Source organism: Antechinus flavipes, chromosome 4 (assembly GCF_016432865.1).
Source record: "Antechinus flavipes isolate AdamAnt ecotype Samford, QLD, Australia chromosome 4, AdamAnt_v2, whole genome shotgun sequence".
NCBI classification, from domain to species: Eukaryota; Metazoa; Chordata; class Mammalia; order Dasyuromorphia; family Dasyuridae; genus Antechinus; species Antechinus flavipes.
Window position 1 is genome coordinate 210,985,061 of NC_067401.1, and position 14,263 is coordinate 210,999,323.

General features: G+C 35.9%; 1 protein-coding gene across 2 annotated transcripts in view; it reads right to left on the bottom strand.

Annotated features, from left to right (window-relative positions):
* ADGRF5 (adhesion G protein-coupled receptor F5) overlaps window positions 1-14,263 on the bottom strand; it is a 95,536-nt gene that overhangs the window by 39,751 nt on the left and 41,522 nt on the right. For both annotated transcript variants that reach the window (XM_051997104.1, XM_051997105.1), the window contains exons 4-9: window positions 9,909-10,079; window positions 5,524-5,703; window positions 5,176-5,282; window positions 3,413-3,471; window positions 2,262-2,401; window positions 311-529 (exon numbers count right to left, since the gene is read on the bottom strand). In XM_051997104.1, coding sequence (XP_051853064.1) covers window positions 311-529; window positions 2,262-2,401; window positions 3,413-3,471; window positions 5,176-5,282; window positions 5,524-5,703; window positions 9,909-10,079 — 876 coding nt within the window. The remainder of the gene's footprint in view (window positions 1-310; window positions 530-2,261; window positions 2,402-3,412; window positions 3,472-5,175; window positions 5,283-5,523; window positions 5,704-9,908; window positions 10,080-14,263) is intronic.

A 14,263-nucleotide genomic window follows, 5' to 3' on the forward strand; every position in this document is an offset into this window, starting at 1 on the left:
ATGGAATTACAACATACAACATTTACTACAAATTTTTTGTTTTGTATCTTAAATTATGAAATGAAAGTATTATTTCTGGAAGTTAACTTTAAAGCTCTATCCAAAAATAAGCAAACCATCAACCAACCAAGTCAAAATAACCTAACCCACAGAAAATCTTTGTGGTCTCCAAGAGATCTGCGTGACTTCTACAGATTCCACCTTAATTTTCAATTCAGTTTTGATGGCTTAAAGAATGTTTTTGTTTATCAATTTTTATAACACATTCTCACCCCAATCAACTTATACATCTAGAAGAAAACAAACATACCAGCATCAATTAAAGAAATATTATAAATAGTGAGAATTGATATTGAAACTTGGTGGTTCAGATAAGTGTAAATTGAGAATCCACTGCTGTTCTGGATTTCTGTAGCCCTTTCAAGATGGCGCCAAGTTACGTTTGTTGATTGCACTTCATTTTCACACTTCATCATCACTTTATCCCCTTCATATATGATTTCTGGGTCAATGGAGAATTTTGTTTCATCTGAAAATCCAAAAGAAAGATGTCACAATCAAAACACAAAGAAAAATAAGGATGCTGGGTGGATATCTATATAATAGCAAGCCTCTGCCTAGGATCTCATTGCTGTCAAAACTACTAAAAGGCCTATCTAGTAATGTTTTGGCACATTGCAGATGTAAAAGATGAGGCAAATTTGATATATATTCTTCATTTTATCTGCGATAATTGAAGCTTTGAATCAAAATACATATAGTTAAAAGTAGTAAGAAGATATATACATCAACGTTTTTCCACGGGTAAAATCAGTTACTAATTGATTTATTCTGTTTTTTTTCCTCCTACTTAATGTTCCTTTATATAGCTTTTCTTTTTTTTATGCCTTTTATTCTGTTCTTGAGTTTTGAATTCAGTATAAGACAAAGGGCCAGGTAATGGATATTTTTCTAATATTATCAGGCCTTTAGATTAAACTACTCATCACTGATCATCTTGCAAGGATAAATTCTAAACAAAATCATTAAAAATTAATTTTAAAAAATAATGTTAGGATAAACTTTAGAATTAATTTACTTCAACTTCCTAGCCAATATAGGAATTTCTAATGCCTCTTGATGGACTTCAATCAAATTCTGTTCAAGTACTTTCAGCAATGAAGAGCTCCCTACTTAATTAGGTATGCCCATTTCATTTTTGGATAGTTATAATTGTTACAAGGTTAATAGATAGACATACTTATAGATGTGTATGTATATATGGACACACATGTGCTTAGATATATGTACATGTATGTATCATGGCGTGTGCATGTATGTAGTGTACACATTTCAACATTTTGCTTTTAGAAACACCCCAAAGAAATCTAATCTCTTTTCTTCTTAATATCATCCTCCACCCTTATACTTCTGGCGATGAGTTGTGGCACATCTTAAAACAGCAAAATGATCTAATATTCACTCTATAATAGCTTTACAAATATTATTAAATGTTCTTTTATACAACAATGAAAAATACATTTAAAATTAGACTTTTAGTTACTTAAGTAAGAGACTATATTTGGATACCACTCATGATTATTGTTATTATCATATTATAGTCAAGAAAATGAAAACTGGTACAATTCTGATTTTAGCAAACAGTCACTATCAGGAATAATTGAGAGAATGGCTGCTCTAGATAATTGAGTTATCATATGTAGATTGTCAATGTGAAGAGAATAAGGATATGATAAATATATGCTTAATATAAACATTTTTTCTAAACAAAATAATCTCTCTTTTTTTCCCCAATGATTCAGTATAGCTTTTAGGACTTCATAGTGCTATGAGGAAGGGATTCCTCATTTTGAATATTAATTCAACATAGTACTGTTGATAAGGAAAGTATAGGAGACAAAATGTCCTTTTGTAAATAAATTCTTTATATTAGTTTTGAAAAAAAATAAACCCCACACATTTGATTTTCTCAAGGCAATAGAGCAGAGATTTGAATTTCAGTGATCTGAGTTTACTGGTGATTTGACTTTCAAATCAATGGAAATTTACTATATAAAGGGGAACGATGATGAAGATATTTCTACATGAAATTATATTCAATTTGAATCGTTTTTAGGATCCAAGGATCACAGAGCTAGAGCTGGATTTGGAATGGGAAGCTTCCTATAGAGAACTTCTCCAAGTCTTGATCTATATAATTTTGTATTTTGGAGTGAATTTTATTCTGTTTACAAGAAAATGTAAAGAATTGAAGTTCTTACTATGAGTTTCTTCAAAGGAGAGGGCTTCCATTCTATACGTTGAATTGATCAGTGTCTTGACTCGTTCATTTGCTTCATTCATTTGTGTTGGTGTTGGTTTTGATGTGTTGATATTGTAGTCAATAACAATACTCCCAGGCCTGTACAAACATCAAAATAATAAATAATAATAATAGTTGAAAATGATATAGCACTTGAGAGTCAAGAGCATTGTATATATATCATCTCACCTGACTTGACTCACATAACTCTGTGGGTTATTGGGAATATTATTAACCCTATTTTACAGATGTCAAATTGACACCCAAGGAAAATGAACAAAATTGCCCAAGGTCACAAAGTAAGTGACTATTTGAGTCTAAACCTCAGCTCCTTTCATGCCAAGTCTATCTATCAATCATCTCTCTCTTTCTGTGTGTCTCTCTGTCTCCCCCTCTTTCCTTCCCCTCCCCTCTTTCTTTCTTTTTCTTTCATCTATACATCTATCTGCCTATTTATCTACCTTTCTAATCGTCTATTTATATTTATCACCTACCTATTTATCTAAATATCTATGTATCTATGTACCTCTTCATCTATCTTTCTATGTATTTATCCATCTACCCACTACCTACCTACCTACCTACCTACCTATTTATTTATTTATTTATCTAGCTACCTTCCTATTTGTTTAGGTATCTTTCTTTCTATCAGTCTACCTACCTACTTTCCTATCCAGCTGCCTTTCTATTTGTCTATCTTTCTGTTCACTTATCTACTTAACTTTCTATTTGTCTATCACCTATGTATCTACCTATTTATTTATTTATCTATCTGCCTATATATCTATGTATCTACCTAGCTAATCTACCTATCTTATATTTGTAAGATAGAAATAGAGGTTCAGATGAATAAATAGTTGCCTATGGTTATACAGCTAGGAAGAGTTTGAGCCAGAATTCAAATTTCAAGCTTCCTAACAAAAGATTCAGTGTGCTCTACACTGTCCCATGGTTTCCAGTTATTCTCCCCATTTTATAAGCAAGACTGAAATAATTAAATGCCTTGTCTAGAGACATACAATTAAGGATTCTGGAACTCAGATTCAATCCTTGCTGTGTCATGTTTAAATCCAGTGTTCTTCTTATTAATAAGAATAATAATATGCTTACCTGAAGCCTGTAATCACCACTGATTTGAAGCCTGGTAAAATACTGTAACCTTCCCGGAACTGAAAAACAAAAAAATTAGAAGAGAAGTTAGATTGCATTTTTTTCCCAACAAGGAATATAGTTTTGGATATAGCAACTTCAAATTGGAGAAATTCCATAAAATTTTAAAGCCTAATGTCAGTAATCTCTGATTTTCATCGTCAATAGTAAGGGGATTTCCCCTTTAATGAGGATAGCCCTGCTGTGAGATTTAAAAGGCTTTGTTTAATGACATAACTAAGAGTTTCCAACTGCCTGACATCTCATTAAGAAGGTCTGAAGATCTGAAGGAGCCGGAAAAGTCTTTGTGTTACATATGCCTCTGGAGAGCCTCTCTTTCTCTGAATACCAGTTCATTTTCCTAGAAAAGGCCCGAGTCTGCCCATTGAGCTCTGACAAACCTTTCTATCAATGGAGTAACTTTCCCCCTTGCTTGAGTGAATATGCCCAAAGACACTAATCTTAACTATGGACCGGGATGAGGTAATATTAGGATCAATGATGTGGAAATGTTCTAACCAAAGGATTTTGTGAATTCACTTTTCAGGGTTTAGGAAGTTACAACTTTGGTGAGACAACCACATACAACCATGCCCTAGACTTGGGGGTCCTCAAAATAGAGCCTTGGCCAGATGTGGCAGCTGAGGATGATTATCCCCCTCACCCAGGGCTATGAAGTTTCTTTATTTAAAGGCCCACAAAACAAAGTTTTTGTTTTTACTATTGTCCGGCCCTCCAACAGTCTGAGGGACAGTGAACTATTTAAAAAGTTTGAGGACCCCTGCTAGAGTATTGAAATTTAGAGCATCCTTGCAATGTTTGTGTTTCTTTACCAGGGCAAAGTAACTACTTAGCATGTAGTAAAAACAATTTTTTGAGTTAGAAGGCTGCTAGATGGAAGCTTCATCCCCAGGTAAGTGCTTATCCATCTGCCTTCCATTTTGTACTTTCCTCACTGGATATCTCTCTAGTATGCATCTCTCTCTCTCTCTCTCTCTCTCTCTCTCTCTCTCTCTCTCTCTCTCTCTCTCTCTCTCTCTCTCTCTCTCTCTCTCTCTCTCTCTCTCTCTCTCTGTCTCTCTCTCTGTCTCTATGTCTCTCTCTTTTTCTCTCTGTCCTGTCTCTCTGTCTTTCTCTGGAGTTGGGCAGTGGGAGAACAGGATATGGTTGTGTCATGGGATCATACGCCTTATGGGAATCCCATCCCAAGGAACAAGCTCTTTTCTGATGTTTTCATCTTATTTGCAAATAAATTTGTCCTTAAAAGGTGATGTTGGAATACCTTCTGTAGTTGTGGCCCTGAGCATTAGAATTGCTAGCTCTGGCTCTGCTAATTGTTGCTTAGTAAGTGTCAGGGGTCAGCTTGATAACCTGTCATTTTATACCTGCATGTAGCTTTAATGAAGTAAGTTAGAATCACTAACTTTTGTCTGCATCAGTTTTCCTTCCACCTTTTCCTATGACTCTGCCATATAGTCTATATTCCTATTAATAGCTACACAGTCTAGAGGAGCTTATCTCCTGAGCCTTAATCTGTGTAAGCAAAACCTCAACCTGCTCTCTATTTGAGAAGAATTTGAAAATGACTTTAACAAACGGAGAGTGGGCAGGCTCAGCTTAAGGCAAAGTTACTGAATGTATCCTTAACGCTGCTCACTGAGATTGGAAAGTGAGGCAAAGAGAGAAAATTTGCTGTTTTAAAGGCTCCCATGGTGGGCACATACCGTTCTTTCCAAATCTGTTTTGTATGACCTATACAGGGCAGAGGAGGAGTTCTTGAGGTCATCCTGAAAGTCCATCTTGAGTACGACTGACATCCTTAGTGTAATATCTTTTAATTGAAGAAAAAAATAAAATAGCATAAAAATTACACTAAAATGAATAAAGCAGAAACGGGGGTGGGGGTGGGGGGAGTGGGATGAAAAAGGTGTGAGAATGAGGGGCATTTTTAAATCTCAAGAGAATTGTCTGCAGTACCAGAATAGAGAATGCTAAATAGTCTAGAGAGTTCCTCAGGCTAATGTTAGGCAAAACAAAGAAACAGCAAAGACACAAATGGAGTTGCTGCTAACCTTTTAGAATGACTTGCTGACAATAGGGTCCCTTGGCAGGCATTTCCTTGAGGCAGCTACAGTCTTCTGGGGTTGAGTTGTGATAGCTTTGACAAGTAAGGTTACTGAGGCACACTTCGGGGAGCCACTTATATCCACTTTCACAGGAACAAAAAGTCTCATTTCCATTGGGCCTGCATACTGGCATCAGGCAAAAAACAAAAGGTAGGGAGTTGTGATTTTTTTGGAGTAGCACAAGCATTTCAATAGGTTATCCAAGTACAAACCCAAGTATAAATAAGGTATCTATGAAAAGTATAGATACTGTATCTTATATGTCCCCTGAACACAAGGATTTCATTCCTTCTTCCTTCCTTTCTTCCTCCCTCCCTTCCTCTCTCCTGTCTCCTTATGAATGGGATAAACTGAGTGAAGACCTCTCAGAAGGATGTCTTTTACCTATGCCCTAATTGTGACTTGAGACTTTGCAATAACAAGCTGAACTATAGCTAAAAAGCTACAGGTGGTCAGATTGTTTTGGATGACTATTTCCCCTCCTGTTTCTCCCTACCTCTTAATTAGCATTTAAGTACTAAATCTCTCTAAACTAAAACTAAACTCTAAACTAAACTAAACTCTAAACTAAAAATAGTTTGTTATTTACTAGTGTGTGAGTCTGGACTCCCCCAGACAATTGGAGAAAAGTGGGGGGGGGCGCTTCTGTGTTCAGGGTCTATATAATCTTGTGTTTTGCAGTTTGTGCTTTACACTACTCTATTGACACCTTGTCTGTTGGGAGTTGCCTTTTCTCATAAGATAGTAATATTTTTTTTTTTTGCTTTTTACCTTAAGAATTTTTTATTTTAATTTGGGTAAGGGTTGGTGTCCCACATACTTCCTTCTTTCCTTCCTTCCTGCTTTCCTTCCTTCTGCCCTTCCTTTCCTGCATCCTTTCTTTCCTTCCTCCATCTCTTTCTCCCTCCCTTCTTCCCTGCCTCTCTCCCTTTCTCTCTCCTTCCCTTTCTTCCTTCTTTTTCCTTCCGTCCTTCCTTCCTTCCTTCCTTCCTTCCTTTATTCCTTCTTTCCTTCCTTCCTTTCTTCCTTTTTTCCTTCCTTCCTTCCTTCCTTGCTTCCTTCTTTCCTTCCATCCTTCTTTCCTTTTTCTTCCTTCCTTCCTTCCTTTTCCTTTATCCTTTATTTCTTTCCTTTCTTTCTCTTCCTCTTTCTCCCTTCCTCCTCTCTTTTCTTTTTTTTCCTTTTTTCCCTCTTTTTTCTTCCTTCCTTCCTTCCTTCCTTCCTTCCTTCCTTCCTTCCTTCTTTCCTTCCTATCCAGCACCTACCTGGAAAGTGCCTGGAATATAGCAGGTACTTAATATATGCTTGCTGATTCATTGATTAATTACATATAATTTCCCCAGCATTGTAGGAAATCCAAACTGGACTTTAGCCAAAAATGTTTTTAATTTGTCTTAATACTATACTTTCTATAGCCACAAAAACATACTGGTACAGCATCATATACTATTAGCTAAAATATCATGCTGTGATCCTTTCTCCCGGCTGCCTGACCTAATTAATACAATAAATGTCTTTCTGCATGCAAGTGTAAATAGGTTTAGGCTATGCACATTTCAAGTCAAACTTGGCCAGTTCTTTGAAACCGGGTTGTACTGGAAGAGTACTGAAGGAGCCTTGCAAACAAAAGCTGGTTAGATTTTTCCTAGGACTGGTATCCAGAAAAAAATGATTTCTTAAAACTTTCAGTGAAAGAGAAAAAAATAACCAGGCTCTTGATTAGACTTTCAGATTGTGGTGCAGAAGATGTATTTAGGCTTTACATGATCACTGAGTAAACCAAGCCAGGAAAATCAGATCTGTGTTTTGGAAGGGAAATAGACTGTGTTGGCTTTATATACAACTTGAATAGAAATGCCTGTCCAAAGTAACTTGAGAGGCAATGCCTAGGCTCTCTTCCTGTGTTCAAAAATGCCTCTCCTCTGCCCTGAAATTTCATCATTAGAAATTGTTACAAACAACCAAAGTTGAATAAAAATAATTAGGAGTATCAAGTGTGGCTTCAAAGGAAAAAAAATGCCTCTTTTTCTTTTTTGCAGTCATAGGGGTATCATAAGTGTGGAACATTGCACATTCTTTCAGACTTGGTTAACATGTTTGTAAAATTTGTTGAATTATTTTTCCTTTTTTAATTCTTTAATACAAGGAATGATTCTTTTGGGAAGTGGTGGGGGAAAGAGGGTGAATGGAAATGAAGGTAATAAAAAAGCAAAGATATATATTTTTTTAAAATGTAATTGGTTAGATTTGTGATGGAAAGTGTCATCTGCATGCAGAGAGAGAACTATGGAGACTGAATGCAGACCAAAGCATAGTATTTTCACTTTTTTATTATTGTTTTTGTTTGCTTGTGTTTTTTTCACTTTTAATCTGATTTTTCTTGCACAGCATGAAGAACACAGAAATGTTTAGTAGAATTGCATATGTTTAACCTTTGTCAGATTACTTGATGTCTGATGAGGGAGAGAGAGAGTACAGAAGGAAAAAAAAAAGAATACAAGTTTTTGCAAAGGAGAATGTTGAAAATTATCTTTGCATGTATTTGGAAAAAGAAAATAGTATAATAAAAAAGAAAAAAATTAATTGGTTAAAATATGTTCAGAAATGTAGTGGTATCCACTGTATATAAGCAGATGCAAAGAATGTGGAATTTAGCAACATGTTGAAACTTTATCTGCTATCAGAACCCATCTTTGACTTGGTCAATCATTACTTTGGAATTGCCTGAAGCATGTAAAAGTTGAAGTACTTTGTTCTGGGCCAAGAAGCTAGAAAGTGTGGAATTTAAATTTAGGTCTTTTTATGTGTATATACCATCCATTACCCACACTTTCTCTTTCTCTGTGTAAATGTAGTAATTCACAGAATGGTAGTTGGGTGGAGAATTCCCCATCTATCTATGAAAATGCTCTATCCCATGTTGTTTGTATTGTGCTTTAAGGTAATAAAGAGGAGTCTTCTATACTGAAGGAGCTAACTCAGAACAATAAAAAGTAGCCTGAGTATTCAAAAGAGGACAAAGAAGGGGAAAGTTGGGACTACCATGTAAAATGTGATGAGTGCTTAAAAAAACAAAACAAAACAAAACTTTTTTTGGTTGTTGAGTCATTTTAGTCACATCTGACCCTTCCTATCCATTGGGGTTTTCTTGCAGGGGTATTGGAGTGGTTTGCCATTTCTCTTTTCAGCTTATTTCACAGAGAAGGAAACTAAGGCAAACAAGGTAAAATAACTTATCCAGAGTCACACAACTAGTAACTGTCTGTGGTCAGGTTTAGCATGGTTTTAGGATATTTTAGAATGAGTTCAAAACTGGCCTCAGACATTCACTAGCTGTGTGACCTGGACAAGTCACTTGACCCTGTTTGTCTCAATTTCCTCATTTGCAAAATGATCTGGAGAAGGAAATGGCAGGTCACTCCAGTATTTTTGCCAAGAAAATCCCAAATGGGATTATGAATGAAATGGCTGAATAACAACAATCTTAAATTTAGTACTATAATTGATGAGGGAAGGGGGAGAAATAGGGTTTTGGAATTTCTAGATATTGATAACAATTGTCCTCCTTCAGCAATATAGTTTCCAGACTAGGAAAGCTCCTAGTGAAAAACATTTTCTCTCAATGTATATTGACATCTGCCTTGAAACTTTGAGTCTTAGAAAACTTCCTAGAACCTTAGGAGATAAAGTAATTTTCCAGGCTTGTATAGCCTCTACGTCAGGGACAAAATTTGAATCTTTGTCTTATTGATTTCAAGGTTAGCTCTCTGGAGGAGAAAATGAGATTGATGACTTTGCATAATTTTCCCCTCAATGATGCCCCTCCCCATAACCATTATTTAAAACCAATTAATTTGTAAGTTATGGCACCACCTCTCTGATGAAATGGTCTGCCTCAAGAACAACGGACAAACAATATTTACTAAAACTCAAAAGCTACTGAACTTTGTTTTTTTGGACTCTGATCCAGCCCTCCTCTTCTTCACTTTTACTCTGAAACAGATTCCCAGGAAGCAGCTTTGTGGGTTCCTGAGTTTTCTGCCCCTAGAAACTGATGGCCCTTGGATTGTAGTATTTTGGGATCTCTTCCCACATAGTCCCTTGCATTTCCAGATCTCCCCCCCACCAGAATTGAACTTTTAAAAAAAGTTGATTTGAGAACATGTCTTATGCTACTTGAACTGAGTTCTGAGAATGTGAACTATGTCTTTTCTTAGTCACTGGGGAAAACTTGCTTATTAAATGGTTTTTTTCTCAAACGAAAGAGCTCTTGAGAATTAGTATCCTAATATATACTTCCTCAAAGGATGCAGTGATGGCTTGGTACTTACCTGTTGTAACTTTCATGCTTAAAATGTCAGTGCTCAGGTTGGCATTTATCCCCGGAATTGGAAAACTGAGGTGTTTTAAGTAAGATTTGAAAGACTCCAGGAAGGATGCATTTTCAAAACTTATCTCAATTTCAATATCATATTCTTGTGGTGCAGGGCTGCTTGTGGCCACTGAAAATAAAATATGAGAAGAAACACATCAGGAAGGGAAAAGGGAATGATGGATGGAATATTATTCATGGTCAACAGATACTAATGAAATGAGTTGGTAACTGCTGCTGTGTAATTCTGCATCAGTGACTTTGAATAAGGCTTTTACCAAGAAAAATAAAAGTATGGATTTCTAGTAGAAGCCTAATTTATGTATCTACATATCTATTTACATATATGTATATGTTGTTGCTCAGTCATTTCAGTCATGTCTGATTCTTTGCAATGCCATTTTAGGATGATAGAGATATTGGAATGGTTTTCCATTGTCTTCTCTACCTCATTTTGCATATGAGGAAATTGAGGCAAACTGGGTTAAGTGACTTATCTAGAGTCACACAATAGTGTCTGAGGTCAAATTTGACCTCAGGAAGATAAATCTTTCTGATTCCAGGACTGACACTCCATGTATGATGGCACCACCTAGATGGTCATCATTTTTCCTTGTCTCACATTTAATCAGTCACCAAATCTTGCTATTTCTGTTTCCACATTTCTCACCCCCAGCCTATTCTCTGTACTTATTCAACTATCATCTTAATGCAAGCTTTTATCATCTCTCCTTAAGACCAAAGCAAGAGCTGCCTAATTGATCTCCATGACTCATGTTTCCCTACAGCAGTTCATCATTTTATCCAACTGACAAAGTGATTTTTTTCTTAAATACAGGTCTGATCATGTCACACCCATAGTTAATAAAATTCAGTGATTCCCTACCATCTTTAAGATAAAATATGCAGTTATCTACATAGCTTTTAAAGCCTTTACAACTTTGTTTCTAATTAGCTTTCTAGCTTCATTGTATATTTTCCATCCTACACTTGACAATGTAGATACAAAGTCCTCTCTTTTCCTTATACACTTCTGTCTCTATGCATTTGTAAAGACTGTCCTTTATGCCTCAGAGGTATTCCTCTCTAACCATCACTTCCCAAAATCCTTCTCTTTCTGACAGTAGCAAATTTTGGGGGGATCCTGATTCTGATATGTGGCATATTACTGAAACTACTCTTTTTAGCTTTCTTATCATCTATATATTTTGATAAATGTCCATTTGTACCCATTGCATTTTATATAGTTTTTCTTCTGTGTACTAAAATTTTTTTTTTGAATTCAATTCTCCCTGTGCAACAACAAAACTGTTCAGTTCTGCACACATATATTGTATCTAGGATATACTGTAACCTATTCAACATGTAAAGGACTGCTTGCCATCTGGGGGAGGGGGTGGAGGGAGGGAGGGGAAAAATCAGAACAGAAGTGAATGCAAGGGATAATGCTGTAAAAAATTACCCTGGCATGGGTTCTATCAATAAAAAGTTATTTTAAAATATATATATATATTTTGTTTTTTGTTTGATTCATCTATAATAAACTACTAATCCTCACCCTACCCCATCCCAAGCCCTTCTTTGTAACAAATATCCAGTAAAATAAATTAATCTGATGGCCATATCTGAGAATTGTGCATCTGTAGCCCATTACTCTCCATCAAGAAACAGGAAGTACATTGCATTATGGATCGCCTGAAATCATACCTATCAGGCATTGTTAAGCAGAATCCTATCTACCTATGGGCAACTAAGTGGCACAGTGGATAGAGTATCAGACTTGGAGTCAAAAAGAGCCATCTTTCTGAGTTCAAATCTAAATTCATATACTGGATCTGTGACTGGGCAAATCATTTAACCCTGTTGACCTCAGTTTCGTGATATGTAAAAAAAGCAGGAGAAGGAAAATGGCAAACCACCCCAGTATATTTGCCAAGAAGAGTTGGTCACAAAAAATCGAGTATGATTAAAATAATTGAACAACTTTACTTTGTGAACTAAGTACATTTGGAAGGACGAGACATGTGGCATGAAAGTCTATCTTACTATTTTTAAGCATTTATTTCTGAAAAATAACAGTGATTTTTCTTCACAGAGCAAACATGATTCATTGGAACATAGGAGTCAAAGGAAATGGATTTAAATCCTAGCCCTGCTTGTGTAACCTGGAACAAAACATTCTCTTTCTTCATTGCCCCTTTACCAATCTAATAAGAACAGAGAGAAGTCAGCATTTGGGATTATACTGGTAAACTCCTCTAAGTAAGGAAAGAACATTTTACATAAGGGTAGGAGAGCCCAGTGCTAAAGTGAAAAGTCCCAATGATAGTAATAGGTAATATTTATTTACTTTACTAAGCCCTTTGGAAACATTATCTCAAAATAACTCTGGAAATATTATTATTATGCCCATTTTAGAGATGAGGAAACTGAGGCAAACAGAAATTAAATGACTTGCCCAACATCTCACAGTTAGGAAGTGTCTGAAACAGAATTTGAACTCAGGTCTTCCTGGCCCCAGGCTAAGCACTGTACCTACTGAGTCACCTAGATGTCCCACGTGATTCAATCTCATTACTACAGATTCCACACAGGAGAATCTCCTCTTGATTCTCTACTTTTATTTGACCTAGATGTTTGAAAAAATTAGTCAGAAGAGTTCTTTGCTGATTAGTATTTCAGAATTGTCTTTCACTTCCAGTACCTAGTTTGTAGTTAACCCTTGCAAGAATATTTTTAATTGATTTAATTAATTTAATTTTTAATTGAGTTAGGAATGATTGGATCTCTGATTGCATACGGTCATTACTATATCAATTTTAGACCCCAGGAAGCAAAGGTGCCAATAGTTATTCAGTAAATATTACCCACTTAATCACCTTTATAAATGCTCTATGATCAAGGACATCTGCTTTACTGAGACTGAAGATAACCAAGTCAATGTTGAAAGGATCATAGGACTGAGAATTGAAAGAGACTTTATAAATCATTTAGTTCAAAATCCTCATTTTTCAGATAAATGAAACTGGAAAGTAGATGGCATTATTATCCCCATTTTACATATGAGTAAACTGAGTTTCATTGATTTGCCAAAGAGAGCCAGGACTAGATTTGGAGTCATAGATGCAGAGCTGAAAATTGAACTCAGAGGTAAGTTAGTCAAACTTCCTCCTTTTACAAGTGAGTAAACAGAGTCAGAGACCACGTAACCTTTTAATTATTACTATTCTTTGAATTTTTCTGACTTTGATGCCCTATCTGGAATGTGGTCCCTTCCAATAATCATCAGTACCAGAGAGGGTGGATCTATCACTGGGCCCAGAAGGCATAAGCAAACAATGACTTCCCTTCTTCTTTCTCATGAATCCCTGCTCTATCATACTTATCTTGAAGGAACATTTCTGGAAAGTTGGCCCCAAACTGTAATTAGTGATGTTGGCTTCTGGGTTGTAAAGGATTAAGCAAACAAAACTATTCTGCCAGGCGGTCCTGAGAAGGGCCACTGCTTCCAGTCCCATCCAGTAAAAGTAGGCATAAATTAAACTTCCACTCCCCAACCGAATCAAACATAAACATGTTGACTTCATCTAGTAGATGATGTCCTAGTACTCTGGAGGGTGGGGAGAGAGAAGGAGATAATTCTTTATCAACATTACTTTTTTTCTTTTCTGTTCTTCCTTTGGTCCCAAATCAGGTGAATATCCAACCAAACAGAAATGTTTCCATGTTCCCTTATGGAAACCATTCTCAGTGGAAGGAACTTATCAAAACTGATCTCTTATTTGGATGGATTCCAATCCTATCAGTTACTTCATTGATATGATTTAAGGAAAACAAACAATTTTAATCAATGGGTAGAAAGCTGACCTCAGAGCCAGGTCTAAGCCCTATCTTTAATATATTTTTTTCAAGTCAAAAAATTTTTATGAAGCACTTGTTTGTAAAGTGTGGAATTAGGCTAGATAACTTCATGGAACTGTTTTGATTCCAATGACAATGGCTGCTTATGTGACCAGAGAAAAACGATTATTTCTCTCTTTTTGTACTAATAACTAATTATTGAATTAGGAACAAGATTTTTCCCTTTTTTATTTCCATAGCCAGAATCAACCAATGTGGGAAATCTTGGGCAAAGGCTATGAATTCTTGTTCATTGAGTAAACACAAACTGGGAAAATGCGGATTCTTCCTTTTGTCAGACAGGTGATATGGAAATTGATGTCTCTCTGACCAAGATTTGGGTGATCCAAGGTACATACTTTAAGATCCTTATTGGTAGTGGTAAAAATTGTAGTAAAGAAAAATCTTGGTAAA